Here is a 25,314-nt window from a genome sequence, read left to right on the forward strand (position 1 = left end):
TAAAACCTCTCCAGCATTTTCTGCTTGGTATAACAACCCCAAAATCTCCAACCTCTCTGTCCCAGTTCTCCTCCTGTCTCTAATTTTGCACTGTCCATGCCTCAGGAGCTGATGAATGGAGAGTAAACTGCTGAATGCCTCAAAACCCTGCTTCCTAGAATCAGTCCTAATTTGTCCAATTTATAACTACCATGCTTTCCTGAAGATTTCTCTTCCTACTAGCTAACTGGCTCTGAACAAAACAAATCATTATTATTCCTGCAGAATTCAGAGTGGCCTCTGAAAGAAGATGATTTTTTTTCTGGCATGTTTTCTTTCTGAAGGATATACTCAGTGTGATAGGGCATGTGATTGCTGGGCTCCAGAGTAATGGTGAGCTGCCAAAAACAGATCTGCTGACTTCCAAATCTTCCGTAGCTGGATCTTGCTGTGGAAACAAAATCTCACATAGTTTACATGCAGCAGTGGCTGTGCAATTGCTCTTTATTTTGTTCATCCTTATTTGCACCTGTGCATAATCGTGGCATTTTTTACTTCTCTCCATGTGTAGAAATCTTCCATAAGCTTCTAATTCTTCTTACTTATGAACCTGGGGCAATCTCCAGGATATTAGCAATTTGGAAAAGGATTTAGAGAATGCAAGAATTAGGAGCAGGCAAAAAGGAGTGTATGGCTGTGTCCTCTCGACATCTAGATGTGGGCTTACGTCTTCCCAAAGAGACTGTCTTCAGGACTGGGTCAACATCCACACATTATTAGAAAATCAGGAGCCTAATGAATGCTCTCTTTGCTGATGAGGAAAACAATCAAGAGGAGGCAAGGCTGAGGAAAAGAAGAACCAAAGGCCTGGTTTATGTGCTTGGAAGGAGCTGTGATTGCAGTTTTGGCAGCTGAAAGGCTTAAAGCTGTAGCCTGGTCTTCTTGTTCCGTTTTCACCTGGACAAAGGGCTCAGAAGGAGGGACTGGGTTTCAAATGTGTGTAGGAGAATTCAAACACAGGCATAATCTGCCAGTTTGTGAAAAGGAACAAATTGACAGGTTTGAAGCACTCAGCTGATTTCCTAGTTAATTTCCATGCTGCAATAATGAGTTCCACCACTAAACTGCAGAATACTGTTAACAAACAGAAGTCCTGGCTTTGTTCACTCTCACAAGTAGGTGCAACCAGGAGTTCCTTTTCTGGTGCAGCCAGAAATTATGGACAAGCTGAATGTAATAATGGAGACAGTCCCACTAGTCCACAGCAAGTGCACCACTGATCTGGAGAAAGACTCCTCATCTGGAATGGAGATTGTGTGGCAGACTGTCCAGCAGGAAAAATAAAGCATCCTTGCAGAAGCCAATATTTGAATTTACAGGAAGGCTTCGTGCAGCACAGATGGGACACCACTCACTGCACCTACAACTTGCAGAATTCAAATGGAATTTCAGTAAGATGAAAAAAAGAAGCTGACAGAGCCCAGAACCTGTGAGATAAATTAAGAAAGCTTCAGCAAAAATGCATCACCCATGAGAGGTTTGACAAGTGTAGGAGGATTAAATAAATGCATTACATTGGAAACATCAGGCACAATCACTTTTGAATGAACAGGAGCAACAGCTACAGGAGTCAAACAAAAAACTAGAATTGCACTCCAGTGGAGAAGCAGATAAAAGCCAAGTTTTACACGAAACTCTGAAAGAACACACATAGAGAGTGTCTGGCCCCAGACTGGACCTGACAACATCTCTTCACAAAAGGAAAGAGAAGACAACAGACAAAGCAAGTCTCCATTTGATAATTCAATCTTTATTTCAGATATCCAGACTTAAACCTCACTTTTCTGTGATTTGTCCATGGAGTTAGTTTGTTGAATTACTCTCTACTTTATTTTTTTGTTTTAAAATCACAAACTTGTGCATTAATATCTCTTGGAAATAATGAAAAAATGAAACAACACACCCTCCAGTTCCCCCTATTTCGTTTGGCACAATGTATTTCAAATTACTACACAAAACAGAATTAGCAGAAGCACGGCTGAAAGCCATTTACAGAGATAAGGTCACAAACGAGAAATGAAGTTCTGAGACTTATCCCAGAGAGTGTAAAATGTTATGGAGTTTTTATCTCTTGCAATTAAAACCTTCAGTATTGAAGGATATATCCTGGGTATGCTGATGGATGTGTGCTGTAAGACAAAACCTGGAAGAAGCTCAGGATACCCTTGGTTGGCTGATGCCAACCAAGTTAAATCCTCTGTACGCTAAGTGTGCAGACAGAGAGAATTTAACGAGGACTTTAAAACCGGAGCTACAGAAAGTACAGCAGTGCTCAGAGAAGGAGAAAGTGCTTTTCAGGATACTGTAGGGTGGGTTTTAGTCACTTTTTTTTTGACACACATGCTCATACCTAGGGTTCAAAATCTCTCGACCTCAGAAGTTACACAAGAACCTTTCCCTAACTCAGCTCCCTCCTCATCGAGGGAAATGTACTCCTGTGGTCCGGAGAGCCCCCTGCTTTGAATTCACTCTCCATAACCGGGGCGAAGGGTGTGCTGCCCTGAGGATACGCACATCTCAGTCTGGCTCTCGTGTCAGTCAGTCGTTTTAACTTCCTACACTTACATTTTACTGTCGGGAGACCTTAAGCCTTAAAACATGTCTGGGAGGCCGGAGAGAGCGGCGGGAGCCCCGGCAGAGCCCCACGCTCCGTTTGGGGCATTGTGGCATCACAGCGCCCGTCCATGGCAACCGCGGAATTCCCGCATGACCGCCTCGGGCTCCAGCCGGTTCCAGCCGGTCCCAGAGCTCGAATTCCTGCGGTGCAGGGCGCCGCTGCCCTCCGACGGTCCCAGCTCGTCACGCTGGAGGAGGAACACCATCGCGACAGCTCCCGGCATCGGTGGCAGACTGTCCAGTGAAGTTTCACCGCAGAGCTGTTACTTGTTCCAGGACTTTCCTAAGTTAGTGCGCCTTAAGATCACGGTTAGATAAATTCTTGAGTGGTCTCTATCACCTTAAAATATGTGGGACCTTCAAACGTCGTCTTATTTCACCCCCTGCCACGGGCAGGGGCACCTTCCTCTAACTATCCCAAGCTGCTGCTCCAAGACCTGTCCTGATCTTGGACACTTCCAGGGGTGGTGCAGCCACAGCTGCTCTGGTCAGCCTGTGCCACGGCCTCACCACCCTCACTGAGGAGAATTTCTTTCTCATATCTGTTCTAAATCAGAGGCCTATTCTGAAGTATTCAGCATATATTCAGAAATTTTCAAGAAGAAACTGACACAAATTTTTAATGACACATCAAACATAATTTCCCAAACAAAAGCTTTCTCTGCTGTTTCTTTTAATTATGGAGCTCCCACAAGCTGCTCCATAGCACTGGAATTTTTTTTTCCTCCCTAAGTGAAATAGCATAATTTTGAATTTATCCCTTTGTGAGCTATAAAGCTATTGCTATGTATTTTAACAGAGGAATATTACACATTCAAAATTTTATCATTCCCAAGTGACATTGTTCAGATTCAGTGTTTTCTTTTCCTCTATGTGACTTTGGAGTAATTTAAAGAAGTTTTAAAACTTCAGAATTATGTGGATGTTACAGAAAACATTTTGATTCTGTTACGAAACTACAGGGTTTTTTTCTGTTCACAATGAGATTTTGGTGTAAGTTGCAATAATAAAAAGAATGGTGTCATGAAAAACTAATTTCTTAGTTCTCAAGGCTACATCCTAATGTAAAAATTCTGTGCAGTTTGTGAAAGACTTAGCAGCTTTTAACATAGCAAGTGTTCTATTAGACAGGTAATCTTGGGTATCTGATCTACTTGAAAAATCATAGTACCTTAATTTATCTCCCTTAGCATTGTTTTGAAGAGAAATGGAGTTTGTAATCTGCTTATGAGAATGTAGCTCAATCTAGGCAAACGTAACATTTTGTTTATGTTATGTTTGGTTAGAATATCAATTTTTTATTGATACTCTGAACATATATAATCTACAATGTATATTTATTTCTCTACAATATTCAGGCTTAGAGGACTAGCAGTACAATTCTGTTTTCTAAAGCTGATGTCAAATTTCAGTTGTGGCAAATGCTCACATGACATGGTAGTAACTCTTGTTACTTAGAAGTAGTTAAAAAATTAGTATTTCAGTAGGCTGACAAATAAAGTAAACCATGTCTCTGCTAGAGGTCTTAATGATTTTATGATGTAGAGGAGCCTAATCTTTGAAGCTCATCAAGTAAAAGTGTATATGGTTAACTATGTTCTTAATTCTTTCACAGTTTATAGACTTAAAAAACTGCATTTTGGACCACAATGAGTTTACCTGCTACAGACAACATCTCTCCCCAGGAAGCTAATCGGTGAGGCACAATTCTGGATTTTTAAGTCTAGCAGTTTAATTCCTGCGTTTGTGGCTTATTGATTTTCTAGATGCCTGAAATGGTGCAATTCAGGCTGAGGAAGAACCAGATATGGTGTGATACATTAAAGCTGTCATAGCATCATCAGGAGACAGAGATACTTTCCGCCAGCACATATGAACACTGCCCAGGAGGGTTTTCCACATTAATTGAGGCGGCAGAGGTTGGCTTTAAGTCTTACCATGATCCCTGTGTTTTATATTTTGATAAGAGTTTGATCTCTGGCACAAAGTGTTTGTCTCTCTTTAGTTTGTACAAAACTGCCAGTTACATGGGAAACGCAAAATTCCACAAATATGGACTTTTGTTAGAAAATTAGACTGCAGTCTGCTCCGTCAGCTGCACAAGTTTAGCAAAATTACATTCCTAGGTAGTAAGTGAAAGAACATTTCTCTCTGTTGCAAAATTACTCTGCATTTTCTGTCACCTGTGGAATTGAAGCTAGTGAAAAGTTGCTTTTCTGCAATGGTCAGTGTTGACTGTAACCAGGCAACTTGTGAACACAGAATGTAAGTTTTGGGCTACAAGATGGACATACAGCTATTCTGATGTCACAGATGAAATCTGTTTTCTTTTTAAATGAGAATTACTTTTGTATTTATTAAATTATAAAATATTTATAGTCTGAATCTAAAAAACTGAAATGTCACCCTTTAATAGTAACAATGTCTTTAAAGGCAAGATTTAATCTAAGTTACTGATCCCCTCATTGCTGGCATTTGTGTCTTTTTTGCCAGCCAAAAAAAAAAAAAAAAAAAAAAAAAAAGTGAGAAAAGATATCTCATCAAGTATGTTCTTTTGTCATGAAAAATGTTAATTATGCCTATACACAAATCTAGGCATAAAGTGGTCACTTTCATATTTATTAAAAAGATTTATTAATTAAAGGCCAGTACAGTGTCATTTCTGTAAAAAATAATTCATGTAGAAAAAGTTACGGTATTTTAGTATTTACATTTCTGTATTATATGATGCCAATTTAGTGCTTAATTTAATCATGTTTCTTTTATCAGTGTATTTCACATTTATTGCCCATAAACTCTTGCACTTTTGTGTGGAGAAAATAATTATTGCAGTCTTACATACTTAACCTAATGCGAAAACCAACATATATCAAATAACGTGAACACTGATTTTCAAGTACTGAAACAATTTAAAAGTTGTCCAATTTGAAGTTGTAATGATTTAGCATAAAGTTATTTAACTAGTTAATAAATATGTATTTTACATACATATTTGTAGGTGTATGTATATATATATATACATACATATGTATATATATACACACACATTTATCTGTGTGCATATATATAAAAATTTTTATAGTCTATGTATAAAATTTTCACTTTATATACAGAAACCTTGTTTTTACTTTTTCATTATTGCTTGTGATGCTCGAGGGCTAGTTCTGCTAATTGCCAAGTAGATTCTGTTTTAACTGGAATAGTAGGGGAAATTAAGATAAAAAGGCGAGTTTGGAGAACTAAAGCTTTAATTTGTGCTGTGTTTGTGATCAGTTGCATGTCTGTAGTTTGAATGTACATATCTCTGAACACAAAGTGAGCAAAAGAGTTTTTTCCACATCTATGCATTTGTTTCATGAGAGAGATAGTTCTTAGATGTTAATTCATGTTAAACAATGAGACTTATTGTAGAGACAAAAAGCTTGTTAGTTGTTTTAATTTGAAGGATTGGAATGATGTTTGTAAGCCTCCTAGAGGTTAATTACAAAAAATTATGGGAGCTCATTATTAAAAATAAAGATATTGAAAACTGATAATGAACATGTTATGCTTAAATCAACTTTGTTAATCCAAACTGCATCTCTCTTTTAACTTCCTGCTGGCACATCTCTTGTATCTGTCACAAGAAGCAATTCTATACAATCTTTTCTTCAAAGAGCAATAGTAAGATGAAAACTGCACAAAGTAATTTTACTTATGTGAATGTTTAAAATTCTGGGCCCACAATGGGATAACTGAAGTAAAGAAGCATTAAAACTTCAAAGGAATACTCATGTTTTTTTGAAAACACATTTTTCAGCTCAGGTAATCGTATCCAAGTGTTACAGTTACCTCAGGATCAAAATCCATCAGAAATGAATACTGTTGAAGACTTGAGAAGGAAACTCCATGAGCTTGAGAAAAAATGCACTCAAGAGGTAAGAACTTTTTTTGTTTGTTTGTTTGCTTTATTTTATGGTTGGAATAAATATAATTTTCTTCCTTATATGCAATTTGTTTCCTTGTGATAGTCCTCTCATCAGGTGAATCAAAATCAGTCACTAGTTGCAAAAAAACCAAGAAGTAGCACTGTACAGACCTCTCATGCCAGTCCATAGTCCATGCCACTGATATAACTTTTAGTGTCATTGCTAATAGTTGAAGGTGTGTGTAAGAAACTTGAGCACTACAGAACAACAAAGTCATGAAGAATATTTTGCACCCCCAGCTTTGGAATTCTCAATGTACGACATGGTTTGTTTGTTTGAGTATTTTAATCTGAGTACTTCTGGGGACCCGTTTTAGAGAATCACCCCATCATTGATGGAGCAATAGGAGCACAACAAGAGCGAGTCACTGTGCAAGAAGCAGGAATCTCTACATCAATGGATACGGAGCAATAAACTTGGTTTCTTGGCCGTATTTAATTGAAAACAGATAAATGAGCACCCACACCAGCTGCTCCTAACAAACTGCTAAGAGCAGAATTGCTACTTAGATCAGTAAAAAAAATTCAAACTAAAGAAAATTTGAATGAAGTGTTTTCTCACTGCTACTTCATTTAGGTACTACTTTGTCACAGGAGTATCAGGGAAAAGCTTTGTAATGAGGTGAAGTGATTTCCTATGAATTGAGTTCCTTTTAATAAGGATACTGCTACTTTGTAGATGTTCTGAAGGAATGCATGTTTTGCTTTCCAACTTCTTGTGTTCAAATAGTTTGAATGTGGTTTCCTGGATCCAGTTTTTGGCAGTAATGACTAGACTATCTTTCTTACACTGGACAAGAACCGTAGTGAATTACTAGTTGTCTGATAATTGAGTATCCCAACATGACTGCTTTTCTACTTGTTAAATACAGTTACCAGAAAAATTCTAGTAGAATACAATTATAACTTTTATTTTCTTAAGGCAGACTATGTTTAGAAAAAGAGAGGGGTATGTTTAAGATACAAGAAATTAATCTAGGAATAAGATCACTTTACATTAAAAAAAAGGTATCTAAAATGTGCAGTTTTAAGATTGTATTGCAAATTCAGACACGATAAGATGGCAGCTCTGAATGCAATTTCTGAAATATTTATTTTCTAGATGTTTGACTATGAAAAAGAAGTAAGGCAATTAAGATTGGACCTTGTGCAAGGAGAAGCTCTTCGTCGAGGTCTGGAGAGTGAAGTGTCATTTGTTAGAAAACAGGCCAATATGCAGATGAATACTGCAGAGAACGAGCTATCTGATGTAAAAAGCAAACTTCAGGAACTGCAAGGTAATTAAAAAAAAACAAAAACAAAAACAAAAACAAAAACCAAAAAAACCCCAGAGGTGACATCAGTCCCAAATCATTAAAACACGTAGAGATTGAACAAAATTTTCCAGTTATTGATACATGATATGATATGATATGTGTATTGTATTATATGTGTATTATATATGTATTTATATATATACTTATAAGAAGTCTCCTATTTTCTGCTGTCTTACCCATCTGCTTTTTGTAAGCTCGTAGGCATTCACAAAACCCTTGCTGTCTCATAAGAATTAGATATAACCTGCTAATCCTATCAATCCCTTTTTTTTCCCCTCTGGCTCCTTACCTTCTGTTATTCCTTCCCTCAGTGTGTGCAGAATTATAATTAAGGTGTCCCTCTCCATGTCCTGATTATCACTATGTCCAGCAGTTCTTCCTTTTACATTTCAGGGAAAAAAATGAAATCTAGGCCTGTTTATTTGTTTACAATCTTCCCAAAATTTTTTCCCCTAGGAGTTCTCATCGTACTGCTTTTTTCTTTCAACTTTTCAAATGTTTCTAGCTTTCTGTTGCTCATTTCTGGCCTCTTCATGTTATGTTTGGTTTTCTTTTTATACAAATAACGTGTATTATGACAGTAGTATGTGGAAAGGGAGCGTTTTACCTAGAGATTTTCTCACCTGCTAGTTTTGCATTCAGAAATTCAAATTTTCTTACTCGTTCTCAAACAGAGAGAGATTTCTCAAAAGCTGGTGAGATGCATTTTTTATTACCTAAGTAAGTATAATACTCTTTAAACTTAGTAAGGGAACGTATACGTAAAACTTTGATGTTCATTGAAAGGACTGGAGCACTCCTGGAGTTTGTAACCTTACAAGGATGGAAGGAGACTCTGAAACTTGCAAGTGCACTTATACTGATTTTTTTTTAAAGATAGTAAGAAATCTGCATTTTCATTCATTTGGAGAACACACAAATTATACAAATCTTACGGTTGGCTTAAATTTCTCAAAATGTTTTTTGTTTGGTTGGGGGTATTTTGTTTCATTGTTTTGTTGTTGTTGTTGTTGTTTTGTTTCGTTTATGGGTGTTTTTTAATTTTTTGTTTGTGTCTTTGGTTGGTTTAGTTTGAGTTTTTGTTGGTGTTTTTTCTGTTTGGTTTATTTTATTTTATTTTATTTTATTTTATTTTATTTTATTTTATTTTATTTTATTTTATTTTATTTTATTTTATTTTATTTTATTTTATTTTTCTTTTTATTGTGACAAACGTCAAAGAAGCCAAATACTCCTGGTGTTACTTCTCATTTCTTTTTCAGTTTTTAAATTACTTCTTTTTCCTGATCTCTTGGAGCTTTGCTCACCTCGTGTGGTGCTTTTGCTACAATCCCAACTTAATTCCTTGGTCAGAGCGCCTCATTCATGCCCTGTCTTTAGTATTTTCTCCAAACTGTTTTTCTGCTGTTCTTCTTGAGGCTTGACTTCCTGAAATCTGACAGGTCTTCCCCATCATTGTGTCCACTAATTCTCTGTGTTTTCTCAACATGTCTCTTCTGGTTGTTTCACCCTTCTCCAGCTAGGAAGAAATATCAGAAGAATGGGATGAATTTGAAGGAAAAATCTATTAGAGAGTGGTGATCACATAATAACATAGCTAGTTGTAGTCAGTAACATAAAAAGCTAATGCAAAATATTTTGACCCAAAAGCCAGTTTGTGAAACGAAGCAAAGTTTCAAGTAAAACTGTTTATAGGAAAAGAACTTTTCCTTGGCATTTAAGCTTTCACAAAGAAGTATATGCAGTATTACCCTGTCTTGGGGCAGCTGCTGGGCTGAAGATTTAAATTTCCTGAGCACCAGTAAATTTCCCCAGAAAGGCTAAGCCTTTGCCCACTAGCCCAACCTGCCTTAGGTTTCGTGGAGTTTTTCATGTGGCCGGTGTCTTCATGGATACTTAAACTGAGCTTGAAATTAATTGATACAGGCTAAAGTATCACATAGTATCAGATATTTGGAAATAAGCTTGCCAAGTGTTGCAGAAAAATGCAATCAAGTTCCCCATTCTATAGTGGTCTCACTTGAAAGCATTGAATTTTTATTCGTTTCCAAAGGGAGAAGTGATTTGATTTGTAAAAATCTCCAAAGCATTTCTATGACCTTGTGTGAAAGCTGCTACAGGAACACAAAATGTGATTGTTTCTCTGTAGTGAAACTGGAAGTGTTAATGTTCCAGTGTTTCACAGGATATCACAATACACAGAAGAACTGATGTTCATTATACCTTTTTTTCTGAACACGCTTCTTTGCAGTGCTTATTAGTCTTTCTCTCTCTCTCTCTCGCTCTCTCTCTCTCTCTCTCTCTTTTTTTTTTTTTTTTTTTTTTTTTTTTTTTTTTTTTTTTTGTAAACAACAGTACTCAATGACAAACATCAGCAGAAAGCAGCAGAGACTGAGAAAATGTTTCAAAGTGCTCAAGGGCAGTGGGAAGAGGAACAACAAAGATTTGCAGTGGAGAGGGATAACATCCGCAGAGAACACCTTGCTGAAGTGGAATTCCTTATTAAAGAAAAAAATAAAATGGAAGCGGCTTGTCAGGTATGATATATTAATAGATGTTCCATAAAATGCTGGCTGAAAGGTTTTTTTGGTGCAAAGTTTGTGGTGGGTTGGTTTGTTGATTTTTTTTTTTTTGTTTTTTTTTTTTTTTTTTTTTTGTTTAAGGGGAAAAAAATGCCCCAAATACCTAAAAACTACAAAATAGTTCTAAAGATTACAGCTTTATGCACTTAGTGTGTAATGCTGATTTGGGGTTTTGATGGAATGTATTGTGGCTGTTTGTTGTGGTAAACACCTAACCCAAGTTATCAGTACACAGTGGTAGTGAAAAACCAAGGAGTTTGTGGACAGGACCTAAGGTCCTTCTCAAAACAAGCAGAAACACAAGTCGGTTTTCATTCAAAGCTGATTCTTATAAAGGTAGGGCAGGATATAGGCTGTGAAGAAGCCTACATTTAGATAGAGTTTTCTTTTTTTAAGTTGCCAGCTCTAGCAGGGTATGCTCTGAGTTCTGGCTAACAGTAAGTGGCTGAGTTAATTTGAGGAGGCTCTGGGAAAAGTCTTGCCTTCTGTTGTGTGCAGTGCTTTGTAGAAGTTACCTTGAGAGAGTTTAATGCTGTTTCAAAAGATCAGTGTTGAAAAGGTATGCTAGGCTCTGTCAAGTGATGTTTGTCCTCAAAAAAGGGCAAAAGGAGCAGTGGATGGCCCAGATCATTGTGTTCTCTGTCGGTTCCGTCAGTGTTCCCTCAGTGCTCTGCCAGTGGTTGTAGAGGAAGGGGTTTTGCTGGTAAATGAATTAAAGCTACAAAATTGTAGGAGATGTAATTAATACGAGTGGACAAAGATTGCCATGAATACATCAAGCTTGTTGAACAGGTCAGCGTGAGCTCTAGGATTTCAGAATCTTGGCATTTCTGAACTCAGAAGTCTTCCAGAACTTTCAAAACACTCTGAAAGAAAAATTTGTTTCACTACTAGGTGCCAAACCTAACCTGCCTCCAGTAGTAAAAGTGTTCAATTTTTCCAGTTTGCTTTTGTAGTTGTTCCCCTTCCCAGCACCCTGCAGCTATGTATAGTTAGAAAATTCCAGGAAATAAAAAAAAAATGTTAAATCTGGACTTGACTGCATTTAAACTTGTCAGATAAAAACCAGAAATATCTGGGTTTATAAATTATGACTTTGAATGCATTGCAGTCTTTTTTCTTGTGCATTTACAGGCCTGGTTTAAATCTCCCTTAGTTATTCAGAGTTTAAAAATGAAAGTTAAGGAGATTTAATTGCAGTTTTAATACATGCAGAGAAGAGGGATTCTGAGCATGTAGGCAAATCCTGGCTGGAAAAGCTGCACTTCACAAACTGTAATTCTGAGCTTGGCTGTGAAAATGCTGAGGTAGGCATGGGAATGGAGTCACAGAGTGTTGAAATTGTCTCTGGGACACGCAGGAAAAGCCACCCTCTCTGCTTTGTGACAGGTTCGTGGTGAGCTGTTGGGCATATCCTGGTCCGGGATAGGAGGGGTTGGGGTTTGATAGCAAGAGCAATAGCATCACCTCGTGGCTAGGCAGGGGAGCATAGCCTTCCACCTTTTTTCCTTAGAATACTTGTGAGATCGTGTCATTTACAGAGGATTAAAAAAAAAAAAAAAAAAAAAAAAAAAAAAAAAAAAAAAAAAAAAAATGGAAGAAGAAGAAGAAGGAAAAAAGACCAGCCGCTTTTTCCCATGAGCAAATATTTGCAGGTGGCTATGAAGATAATATTAAGCAGTCATACCACCTCCAAAAACTTCAGAAATTCTTCAAAATTCTGCAATTCTGCAGCTCATCCCAACTTGTGTAATAAGCTTGATATATTCATGACAATTTTAGTTTGCTAATGTTAATTACATTTCCAGTATAACATGTTCTTAAATTTTTTGCAGTATTTTACAGCAAACTGTCTGTTACTTATTTCACATTTCCCAGTTCACTTTTGTTAATGTCCAGAAGATAAATCTGAAGAAATAAATATTTCTATCTCTTTCCAGGCATATATTTCTGTAGAAACAGTTAAATTTGTTTTATTTATTTTTTTAGCATTCCAAAGGGAGGAAACCTGCCTTGCTGGACATTCAAAGCTAGAGGATTAGCTTAAATTTAGTCAAATTCATATGGATTATAGGGATTTTGTAGCAGTGACTTCACAGAGCTGCAGAGTCCAGTAGTATCAGTAATTCTTCCAAGCTGTAGCTTAATTCAATTTCTGTATGCAGAAATCAAAGTGGGGACCAGCTTATTTTATTCTACTGAGGACTTAATAGTTCATAAGTTTTTAAAGTAATTCAGTTTCTAGATAGAAGAAAAATCCTTTTCAGAATAGCAGAAATTAAAAATCTTTAGTCTGTGGGATTAACTCTTTCTAAAAGCACCTGATTTGAAATTTTAGCAATTAAAATCAGAACAAAAATGAACTTTTGTCCCTATGTATCATTTCACCAAATGTACCCTGCTTCTATCATTGCCACTAAGCTGGGAGACAGAAGAGATTGGAAGGGCTGTACTCTTTCAGGGAAAGATTACCCATGGAGACCTGACTCTGGTTTAGCGTTGCCACAGAAGATCATGTTCGCAGTGATTTTTGAGCCAACACAGATTTCTTGGTGGTGAATTAAGAGCATGTCTGCAGTTGGGTAAACACTTCTGTTGGCATGTGCTGGTATCTTTGATTTTAAAATTCTAACATCTTCTTCTGAAGCAGTCTTCACTCTTCTGTTGAACTCTTCACTGCAATACTTTATCTTAGAAAAAGTACCTCTTGATGTATTATTTTTTCATTTACCTATTTATCTTCAGGAAACAAATGCTGCCCTGCAAAATATGCTCAGGATATTGAAGATTATGGAGGTAGAGCACCATGGCTGCAGCGAGATGCTGAGGGTCCAGGCCATCCAGCTGGATTTCAAGGATAAACGACACAAGAAGCTCATGGGGGAGTTGGAGGTAAAGCTTTCTGCTGCTCCTGGGAGTCTCAGCAAGCACTGAGCAGTTTCATTTCTGAGGGCTGGAACCTCTGAGATAGGCTATGAGTACCATGTGTTTGATTAGCAAAATGTGGAACGTCAGTTTTGCAGGAAAGGTGGATTCACAGGTGAATGCTGTGAGCCTGACTGGGGACTGGTGTTTGAACAGCAGATGGGAGAGGTTTATGTCACTGGGAAAATACTCTTAGCAATATGGAGGTATAGGGAGAATATTTGTGCAGGATTTGTTTTTTTTGTTTGGTGGGGGTTTTTTGTTTGTTTGTTTGGTTTTTTTTTTTTTTTTTGTTTTTTTTTTTTTTTTTAATTAAGCATGTTAAGCCGATGGGAGGAAGCAAAGCTTGAGCCTTTTGGCTGATGTTGTGGAGTGGGCTTGCTAAACTCTGTGCTGTTGCTGACTTTCTCTTTAACAGGCCTTCCCTGGATCTCTGTTTCTCAGTTATTTAGTTTTGTGAATATGTGAGATTACACAGAGTTTCAATTTATTTCCAACAGCTTATATTTTAATTTTTTTAAAATTTATTTTTCTGTTAATGTTTCCCTAACTGAAGTTCTTAGAGTCAGGAATCAGTCTCACATACTTGCTACTTTGCTTTAGCTATCCAAAATCAATGAGTTCACTTGTATCTATGTAACCTTAAGTGTCTTAAATGACTTTTAATATTAATGTCTTTTTCTTGATCTTCGTCCCATCACTTGAAGGCAGGAATCATTTTGGGGTGTATTGTTCTTTTCAAATCAGTCATCAGTCTAAGTGAAAAGATTTTTTTTGATAGAAAACAGTGCAGTTAAAATTGCATATGAATTTCTCTGGTAGCAGCTCTGTAGTTACTGCTTTTGCTAAAAGCATTTCTTTTCAATTGAAATTCCATGTCCAGGCCTCTATACAGAGATGGGTATCTGTGATTCTAAAACATGCAGCAAGAACATAATCCTACATCAAGTTCTTCAACTAAACAGAAGATATTATTGTAATATTCTGGATAGGTTTTTTCTTTTCTTTATTTACTGAGATGAGTTTTCACAGTTCCAAAATGCTAGCAGTTCAGATATCACAAGTCAATTTATGGTTTATGGCCTAATAAATTGAATAAATAAAGTTGTCTTTGCATCATGTTATCATCTTTCTGGACTTAAATATTTTTAAAATATACTTTTAGGCAGCTGCTGTGCAAAAAAAGCAACTGGAGGAAAATGCAGAAGCAGCAAGACTAGCACATATAGAATGTATGCACACAATGGAAATCATGCAGGTAAATTTTTAATTAAATATTTGGTAGAAGTTTGTAGTAAAACAGAAGATGAACTTGTAAAGGTACAATTTTCCAAATATGTTAAGGCTTCCTTGCTTCAGTGAAAACATTGAGTAGATTTTTTGCAATGAGTGTCAAAACTGTAAAAGGTGATAGTAAAATATCTCCTTTTTTTCAGGGAACTAACAAGTTAATAGAACAAATATTAAAATAAAATGTCACATTCTTACGTTTGAGAATTCAAAGTAGCATTGAAACAGCAAGGGGAAAGGAAATGTTTCACATTAGTTAAACTGTTAAAATATCCTGTCCTATATCTTTGGAATGGGCGCTTGGATGATTTTGGAGATACAGTGCATACATCCAGCTTCTCTAGGTGTGAGATATTAATGTATCCTGAGATTGCAGTTCCAAATATAATCGTTCAGATTACATTTCAGCTTCAAAGCTATTATATCCGCAGATACCAGAGAAGTTTGAGTATACAAAAAAATGTAATATGCATGTTTGAATATTAAATTCTTGTATTATTAAACTGTATGACACAGGGTTTGATCCATTAAAGCAATTAAGGTTTATTTTAAAAAGCAAGTGTGAAAAATCTGTAAGATCTCGTACTGACTAACAAAGCCCTCACGTTGGATTTTTTTCAAAACTAAATGAGAAAACAAACAGGAATTTCATCTTTTTTTTCTTCTCTTCTGAGGAACACAAATAGGCTTTGCCACTCCTTCAGTCAGTTATTTTCTTATGATCTTCCCTAAGTAGAGGCACTTAGATTTCTGAAGTAATGATTAAATAAGTAGTGATGATTTAGTTTTCTTTATTCCTACTCTACTTTTACAACATACAAAGGAACTGGAAGGGTAACATTACTTGTAGTCAGAGATTTATCTTTTATGGATATAGAACTGGTAAGGTTTTCCTCCTTGTTTATGTACATGAAGAAGCTCCACATAGGTTTGTTCTGAGTGCAAGTGTAAATTTTACTGTTAATTCCACCCTTTTGCAAGTCTACTTAAAAAAAAGCAGAATTCACCTGGAAAACTTCAGTAATATAAATAATTGAAAACAGGAGAACCCAAACATCATGAAAAGACAACAAAATGTGGTTTTGGTCAGCATATCTATTTCTCTCTGCTTTGAACTCTATGTATTATTACATTTTCATATGTGTTCAGTGCTTTTTAATTCCATATAGAATTAATAGGATATATTCACCTGTAAAAAGCAGAACAAAAGAGTGAACAGCATTAAAGACCATGGTAGGTTTTTTCTAACTTCCTTTAACTGCTTTCTTATCACTTGGTAGTTAAGAATTCAACAACTTGAAGGTGCTTTGAATGAAGAGCAAGGCGGCAGGAGAGAAGCTTTTTCAGTAGTAGTAAAAGAAGATTTCAAAGACCCAGGAAATGCACATGAGAGTGGAAAAAAAGTGTAAGTTTCCTTTTAAAGTCATTGTAAAATGGCAGTAGATAGCTTAAGTACAACTCATAGTTTACACTGTCTTCAGTTTTCAGTCAGCAGAAAATCTAGTGCAATGTGCCAAACCAAAGCAAAGGTTCAGAACCTGGCAGTCCATTAGTAACAGGCCCAAAGTAGTAACACAAAGTATTGTGAATGGGTACAGATGATAACTGGTCTGTTACAGATTATTTGCCAAACCAAAAATTTTGAAATGCATAGTTACGGTAGGGTCCAGCCCCAGCAGTGGGTGGGCTGAGTGTAGGAAAACATATCCAGCAGGTCTAGAAAAGATGGCTTTCCTATATACACTTATATTATTCTGAAAACATTGTTGTCCACTTCAGTGAGCCAGTTGGATCTCTAAGACTCCTGTCAAGAAGTTGTGTAGCATTTATTGTGGTTAATCTTTGTTTTCAGCTTTGAATATCTGAAGAAAGGTTTGATCAGTAAAAAAATACTGAAACATGTGAGAGCAGAGGAAATTACTTGGGATATATTTCCTGCCCAGCACAGTCTGCTGTGTCTGTGGTAACAGAACTTGGGTGACCTCTCTTTCAGCCTAGAACTATGTGGGTCTATGTACACAGGTGTTTATGTTGTACTTACTCACACAAGGAGTAGTGGAGAATGGAACTGGTTTTTCTACAAGAAAGGAAGCTGATGGCCTGAGCAACTCATTCAAGATTCATGGTTATGGAGATACTCTTAGTAAGATACTTAAAACTTGAGCTGTAAAAACCTTTGTCATCCTTTGCAAACGTCAATTTTAAGCAAGCTTCTGGCTTTCCTGACACCATGCCTAAATACTCAGGCGATCTTTTTAAATTCTTCCTTGGATTCCTGTCTCTGCTTCTGTCTCCTTTATGCTGTTGTTTGGCTTTGTAATTTTCTCATCAGCTACCTGTTTAGTCATGCCAAGCTCTTGATAATTCTGTTTTCCTGACTGACACAGTACAAGAACAGATTCAAATTCTGGATGGTCTGCTTTAAAAGTCACGCCAGAGTGGAGTCAGGCATGTGGAAAGCTTAGGAGCAAGAACTGTACTTGAAATCAGGGTTGATGATGCAAGATGAGACATGGTCTCCCTAAAGAGAACAAGGGTGGTAATTAAAATATGAAGAATTCTGTTTGTTATATGTAATTATGAGACTATATCCAAATAAACGACTCAATTTATGACATGATGCTTAATAACTGACAACATAACCGCTTGAAAAGTCTTTCTTAGAAGGAATATAAATTTCTTCATTCACTTGAAAAAGGCAAGCAACTTCAGAAGCCCTGTGATGTGCTAATGTGATTATCATTGATTATCCTTTAAAAGAATATAGTGCATTTGAAAAAAGTAATTTTGGTTAAAGTATCTTATTGTGGAAATGTTCCAGTTCAGGAAGACAACATTCATCCTCAAATGTGCAATGGAGAGAGGGGGCTGAGGGAAGGAAGGAAACTGAAGAACCCTCTGGGAGATTAGTGGATGCTGCAACCAGCTTCAGCCTGCATGAAGGCGCAGTGGTAAGGAAAAAAAAAGCCCATGGCACACATTGTTCAGGGTTTTTTAAACATGCTTGAAGTCGTAGGGGAACCCCAAAATAATGAAAGGAAGTCGGCAGAGCAAACGCAGGTCTGATCAATATGATTGCTGCTACGTTTCTCCTTTATTCTGTGTAAGACGGCAGGTTTTATACACTCTATATAGTTTACACTTACAGATGCATTTCATTGGTAGATGGCACGGGAAAGAATGCAAACACCCATTGTTTGATAAACTCTTTAAGGTAGCTACTATGGCCACACTAATTACTATACTTGTTAACTACTATGAAACCCTTTGACCCTTGCAACACCTTAAATGGAAATTTCTAAATGCGACACACACTTGGCACTAATTTCCATCTGTGCCACAACCTCACAGGCCTCAGTGCCATGGCCTAGAGGCCTAGCATATTGCTCAGTCTGGATGATTCAAGTACAGCTCATCTCCTACACATGCTGGCAAAATATTTACTGTGCTGAGGATTTCCTGCCTTTGCTGTGCTGAGCTGTGAAAGAACTCTGCCATTCTCCTACCCTGTTTGTTACTATGTTCCTTCTTTTAAAATTTAAAACATGAATAAATGTAATCAATGCCTTGGAGAAGCTAATTTGAAAATGTTTTTTAAGTGATATACACCTATTTAACTGAGGAGCTGTTTCCAGAAAACTTATTTAAAAAGTACGGGTAGGATGAACTGGCATTCCTAATTAAGAAGGCATTTTGTAGTTGTGGAATACGATTTCATGTGAAGAATGTTGTGTCTTTCTACCCAAAATTTTTGTCAAGTTTCATTAGCTACCATTGTAGAAATGTTTATTTCTATTTCATATACCATTTTGGTTTTTGGTTTTAGTGCAAATATTTGTTTGTTAAAACTGTTGGAAAATTGTTTATTTGAAGGTGGCAAATCAGAGGGGATTTTTTGTTGGTTTGTTTTTTTTCTTGATTTGCTGTGCATTTGGCACATTGGACATATTTCACTGGGTTATTTTCTGAAATCTTTCTCCTTTCATATGACCACTTTGGGCCTTTCTACTGTCTTTACCCAACTACACTTTGAGTAACAATTTTGCCCTTTTTTTGCATAGCAGCAGGGACAAAGGAAAGATCTTAGCATATCTAGAAAATCTCTCCTATCATTGTGTGGTAACATTTGCTCTATTTCTACTCTCAGCAATATAAACTTTTTCTGATGGTGGCTTGGAAACTTCTCCTCTTTCTCTCTCACAGCTCTGAGATACTCACTCTCACACTCTGTAAATGTGGTCGGTTTCCTTCTGACAGAAGCAGAGACTTGCATCAGAGGGTCTTCAGATTTGTGCGTGTCTTTTGTTCAGTTGATGGAGTTATTCCATGCTTCATCTTAGTGTTACTCACTGCCCAGGCAGATCTGTAATTAATAAACTTCAGAAAAAAAATAATCAGAACATTATTTTCCTTTCTGGGAGAAAAACAGCTTCTTCCAGGCAAGCATTAATCTACTAAAAGACATCTTTTAGTTAGCCTGAAAAAGTAATTTCATCAGGCACAAAAGGAATACAAAGGGAGAAAAACAACTATCTGTCCTAACTACAGACAGTAATGATTGCTGTTTATAACTACAAAACAAAATTACAAGCTGAAAATATTCTACTAGAAACCTGAAGTTCTTGCTAGCCATTGCTGTGGGAAGAGTTTTCCTTTTATTTGTAGTTCTTAGTAAAATATATGTTATATATGACAAGAATTCAGGACAAGATTGCATGCTGTTGTTGCTAAAATTTATTTATAGCCTGAATCAATTTATTGTACCACTGATTAAATTCACTGTAAATGAATGAGGCATGGCTTGTGGAGTTTGACTGATGGAACTCTAGGCCTATTTTGGGCAGCTATTTAATTATATATAATCCATGCAAAACAAATTTTTTAAATAATTTGGAGTGTGTTGTGCTGCCAAGCCAACCGGACAATTTTCTGTGCGCTGTGCAGGTGTTGGGTCACAGTTTGAATGCACCTGAAAGTATTAACATGGGTGAATGAATTGCATCCACTAAGACCATGGGAATTTTTATCTGTGCCAGGTCATGGTTGTGGCCCCCACAGGACTGGGATTTGTTCACACACTTTATTTACATACTGTGTCTAATTAGATAAATTTTGTGAAATCTCTTTCCTTACTCTGCTGTAATATTATGCCATATTATGATTGCAATCATTAGAAATGAATTGAGGAATTTTGTAAAGCTGTGAGAATGCACTTTGTGGGCTTGTTTTCAGCTGCATGCCGCACTGCTACCACACATATGATGCATCTCTTTTGATTTTAACATTGCCCAGATACAGCAACTAATTTTTCTTTGTGTTCCAGAAGGAGCTGGCCATCCTCCTAGACTTATACCAGAGAATGGCAGATGGCCATGTGCTTGCCAAACAGCCAGATGTTCCACTGGAAGGGTTACCTTGGACAGAATTTTGCATACTCTTGCATGAGAATGTTGAAACCCTGATCGTGGACTTCCACAAGGCTAGAGAGAGGGTGAGTGTCCCCAGGCACCAGCTGCCTCTGCTGAGCTCAGTGACATTTGTTCACACTGCAGTCTCATTAAAGAGGACTGATATTCACCCCTCCACGAAAGGATTTGGACTTTAACAAATGAAGAGCTTTAATTGTGGCTTGTCCACGGCTCAGTTCAATGCCGTTGCCATTGCTGTGGGCATTTAGATGTGACTGGAGTGTGCATCAAGTCTTCAGTTCCACTTTCTGTGCAGGACATACCTGATACTAGCCACAGGGACCTAATTAAGAGATAATAAATTCATCTTACTGATTAAGAAATTCACAGAATGTAGTAATTTACAGTCATAAAGAAAGTCTGTATTTTACCACAATCCAGAGGCAAAATACACTTTCTTCAGGAATACCATCTTTAAATTATGTGTTTATGATTCAGATGTACTATTTCAAAGAATGCTAGTGTGGGGGTTTTTTTGTTTAATTGTAACTTTTGGATCATGACATTTTTATTCAGAAATGCAATAGAAATACTTGTTATAAAGCATGTCAGTGTTTGTGTGAAGGAGGAGCTGTACTGTTCTGAGTGATTTTAATGCAAATTAGCTTACGTGGCCTTTCTCCCCAGAAATCCTTGTGGTTTTAGGAAGGAAAAAACCCTTTTTAAAGTAAGTCAGCTGGCTCCAGAGACTAAGATAGGCCACTCTTTAGGGTTTCACTTTGTGTTCTGGTTTATTTCTCTTTTGAAGTCGAGGAGGGAAGGAAACTTCAGGGAAGTTCAGGGAAGGGAGAGAGGGCAGGGCAGGGCAGGGCAGGGCAGGGCAGGGCAGGGCAGGGCAGGGCAGGGCAGGGCAGGGCAGGGCAGGGAAGGGAAGGGAAGGGAAGGGAAGGGAAGGGAAGGGAAGGGAAGGGAAGGGAAGGGAAGGGAAGGGAAGGGAAGGGAAGGGAAGGGAAGGGAAGGGAAGGGAAGGGAAGGGAAGGGAAGGGAAGGGAAGGGAAGGGAAGGGAAGGGAAGGGAAGGGAAGGGAAGGGAAGGGGTAAATATTGTTGACAGTGTTTGTGGGGCTTGTGTCTTATTGTTGCTTTCTTTTCAATAGAGGATTTTTATTTAGACTGTGAGGTCTCAAGGGCTCTTCTCATGTACTTAGCAGCTTTTCTGGGATTATAGACTGTGTTGTACAAAACTTTTCCTCCTACAGTTCTGTGTAATCTGTCTGGAAGTATCTTGCTGATATTTTCTAGTAACAAAGTGCATTTGGAGATCATTGTTGGCTTGGTTCATTCCTCCCCTTAGTTTGCATTGGAGGTGCAGTGTTAAAACACAAGAGTGAACCCCACAAACACCAAACTAACAAAAATTAAAGGCTGTTTTAAAATTATTGTTTGCAATCATCACAAACTTCTAAAGGATATACTTGGATTACTAACTTATTAATTTACTAAAATTTAATGGAGTTGTTTAAAAAAATGTATGAAGCGTCTGGTCTGGGTTTCCTACAAAGAAGGTGACAGACATCTGCAAAGTGGTATAAGGATGGCAAAACCAAAACCAAATAAAATACTTTGTTTCAAAATATATTTCAGTTTTGTTTTGAGAACCAAGTAATTAATCTGCTAAGAAAGGGTTTTACTTAGTTTTAACAGAAACACTGAAGAAATTGCAGTTTAGATTTTATCCTGCAGTAGTCTATGCTTAACTTAAAGTGAAAAGGTAAATAATAATTTCTTCTTAAATGCTTGTCACACAGATATCTCACCTGGAATATATTTGCAAGCACAAGACTGACACTGTGAATGACCTTCAGCAGAACCAGGAGGATGCTTTAGAGAAAATGTCTGAACAGTTAAAAGCTCAGGAGCATTGCTGGCAAAAAGAAAAACAGTATCTTGAACAGCGGTACTCAAATCTCCTTGCAGAAATTCATAGAAGAGCACAGGTATGGTGCTGTAAAGTTCTGGGGTTTTTTTCCTTTAAATATTTAATGGATTATTTCAGTAGTTTAAACCCCTTAGCAGCTCAAGGTAATTTGGGAATTTTAGGATATTTTTAAAGTAAAAAAGCCACCAAACAACAAACTAACCCATCACTGTGCTAATATTACCATCACTTAAATAAGAAGTAAATTACTTTGTTGAAGCACTCTAAAGAGAATTTGGTCTGCAACCCAGGTTCAGAAGCTTGATTTGATCCACAGTTGGTAGTAATTTTTTTCAGAGAATGTTAAAGCTGTAAGATCAAATTTGCCTATTTTAAGAGTTACTGGGGGCAGCAGCTACTTTTTCAACATCACCATTTGCAGAGATTTTAGAGAGCAACAATAATGTGGTGTCATCTGGGGATTAATTTACTTACATATGTACTGACCCTAAGAACTGGTAGATTTCAACAGTGTAGACTCCGTTTTCCTGATACTGCAGTGAGAAGTGGTTTAAAAGTGTAACACTGTCACTGCTTATTAGATGAGATATTTACAACCCAAAATGTTCCCTGTTATTCCACAACCACCATTTACTGTCTTTACCATCACATTCCTTCACACCTGTTCAATTAAAAGCATTGTGACTAAAGGAAATATAAGTCCCTTGTCATTTGTGAGTTACTGCAACTTACTTCATCAGAATAATGCTGTATTTTATGCAGATTTCAGGACTAGAAGTCTTTGCATGCTGAAAAATTTAATCTTTCTAGTTACGTGTTCCAGCCTTCCTTACTTTTTTCCTCTCACTTACACTGACTTTCTGCTTGGTAGGCAAGTTTCTCTCTGAAATTGGAGGATGTTATTACTAATGCTAAGTCAACTCATAAAACAGTCTTGTGGGCAGGGAAGTGGTGTTGTACCTTCTGTGAGCTGTCACAGTATTGGTGGATTGTTGTCAGAAATGAAGAATCCATTTGAAGCTGATGATCATGCAAATTTCCCTCATAGGATTGATTTGGTTTCATACATCAGATCCTGTAGTTGTTTGCTGGAAGAGATGCTTTCATCACCATCATTACTAACAATTTTTGCTCTTTTAATGCATCATTTAAATGGCAAAACTAACAATTTCTTTTTAGCTCTTATCTAGGTAAAAAAATCTAGTTAATATTTCTTCCATTTTTGTTTGGCTTGTATCTGTTGAAGGAATGTGAAGAAACGGCACAGAAAAACAGGCAAAAGCTGTATGACCTTGAACAAGTCTGTGAGAAAGTGGCCCACGAAAACAATTCTCTGAGAAATACATTGTCAGATGCTTTCAAGGCACGCTCATCTCTGCTGGCAGCCTGTGCACTGCTGTCGGGGGCCCTGTGTCCCCTCTATGGCCGACTCCGCGCCATGTCTTCCCAAAGAAACCTTCTCCAGGACCAAGTGAACCTCCATGAATTACTCAACCAGAACATCAGGAGTGTCCTTTATGCTCTCCATATTAACATGGAAAACAATCAAGATGAAGCAAGGCTGAGGCAGAGAAGAGCCAGACACCTGGTTTATGTGTTTCGAAGAGCTGTGATTGCAGTTCTGGCTGCTAACAGGATTAGAGCCCTGGCCCGAAATTCTAGTTCCCTTTTCATCTGGACAGATGGCTCAAGAGGAAGCATTGGAATTCAAGTTTGTGTGGGAGAATCCAAAGGCAGGCATCATGTGTCAAGTAAGTGAAATGTTTTTAAAGTTTTATGTCAAATTACATGGTTAGGGAATAACAAAGAGCAATATTATTATTATTGCTGGAGCATAAAGACATATTTAATGACATTTTGACAAACATTATTTATGGATTCATGTTTTTTGTGTTTCTTGACAAATGTATTTCCCTCTAAGAGGAAATGCCCAGTCTGCTAAACATTGAAAGTAAAATCGCAATTATACACATGAACTCAACACTATCTGATATCCTTGATATTTCTGTTATGGATTTTGGAACTAGGTGCAACAGCATCTTCTCTGTGGTAAACATCTTTCAGTGTTCCTAAGTGATTAACCATCACCTTTTTTTTTTTTTTAAAGGTATTCCCTCTTCTTTTTTTTTAGTAATTTTTAATATTTATTTCTTACTAAAACCCACAAAAATTGCTTTTGGATTAAGGTGAAATATTAGCATAGGATTTCAAAATTTTCTTTAGAGATTACGTCTATTTGTTCCTTTCTGTTGCCAGACCAGTTTATGCTTCCCCCTTCAAGGATAAATGGTATCAAAAATATTTTGCAAATTAGAAGATTCATCTACTTGGGTTTTGTTTTTTTGTTTTTTTTTTTTTTTTTTTTTTTTTTTTTTCTTTTTTTTTTTTTTTTTGGTAGTTCTGGAAGCATGCTTAATACGGTCTAAATTGTCTTGATAAATTTATGGCTTATAGGCTTAATTTGGTTACTTTCTGAAAGAGATGGAAAATGAACTGTGCCTTATCTTAGTGAATAAGTTATTTTTCTAGCTGCAATTCTGTTTCACAGAATTTGAAGAGGAAGGAGTTGACTGTATTGAAGCACTTGACTGGTTAACTAGCTGTAACCTCTACAATGCAATAATCAGTTCCATCTCTGAACTGTGGGAGGTTCTCAGCAAACCAGGTAATTTTAAGACTATATTGTTGTAGCAGAAATATATTAAAAATTAAATAAATCAGGGTGGCTGCATAATTTCCATTTTTAAAATTTTATCTAAACCATTCTAGATGATAGCTCTGAAGAGATTTCTGGATGTTAGGATAGATACCTCTGACTAGAGCTTATATCCTGAGTTAGTCAATACAAATTTTAGTGGGGCTGTTTCCCTGAAGGAGTAACTTTATTGCAGGGTTAAATAATAATGCTCTTCTAACATTCTCTGAATGATCACAACTCTGTCCTGTTGGAACAGATTAATTTTCTTTAATGGCTGACAGGATATTTTATCCTTTCAGTATACAGAGCCATGGAAGCAGAAGGCTGGAGAGTGTTTCTGGTGTTTATTTGCAATGAGAAGTGATACAGGCTCCCTTGGTTCATCTGCATTGCTGCCATCCCTGGTTCTTTATTAACCAGTAGTTTTAGAGTCCCCACATTTTTGTCACAGAAAAAAGGGGGTTTAGAAGAGGGATAATCTATATGAATTAAGGGAAATAGCAGGACAAAGACAAGGTGATGCATTTTTCAAAAG

General features: G+C 37.0%; 1 protein-coding gene across 1 annotated transcript in view; it reads left to right on the forward strand.

Moving 5' to 3' along the window:
* The first annotated feature begins 4,304 nt into the window (after positions 1 to 4,304).
* Positions 4,305 to 25,314, forward strand: part of LOC136289056 (coiled-coil domain-containing protein 171-like) — a 39,098-nt gene continuing 18,088 nt past the window's right edge. Inside the window, exons 1-9 of the mRNA XM_066182522.1 lie at positions 4,305 to 4,351; positions 6,455 to 6,572; positions 7,725 to 7,899; positions 10,294 to 10,475; positions 13,266 to 13,412; positions 20,059 to 20,226; positions 21,951 to 22,139; positions 23,328 to 23,832; positions 24,630 to 24,746. Of these exons, the coding sequence (XP_066038619.1) occupies positions 4,305 to 4,351; positions 6,455 to 6,572; positions 7,725 to 7,899; positions 10,294 to 10,475; positions 13,266 to 13,412; positions 20,059 to 20,226; positions 21,951 to 22,139; positions 23,328 to 23,832; positions 24,630 to 24,746 (1,648 nt within the window). The remainder of the gene's footprint in view (positions 4,352 to 6,454; positions 6,573 to 7,724; positions 7,900 to 10,293; positions 10,476 to 13,265; positions 13,413 to 20,058; positions 20,227 to 21,950; positions 22,140 to 23,327; positions 23,833 to 24,629; positions 24,747 to 25,314) is intronic.

The sequence above is a fragment of the Chamaea fasciata genome, unplaced genomic scaffold (assembly GCF_029207755.1).
Source record: "Chamaea fasciata isolate MVZ Bird 193981 ecotype frontalis unplaced genomic scaffold, bChaFas1.0.hap1 SCAF_4, whole genome shotgun sequence".
Taxonomy (NCBI): Eukaryota; Metazoa; Chordata; class Aves; order Passeriformes; family Sylviidae; genus Chamaea; species Chamaea fasciata.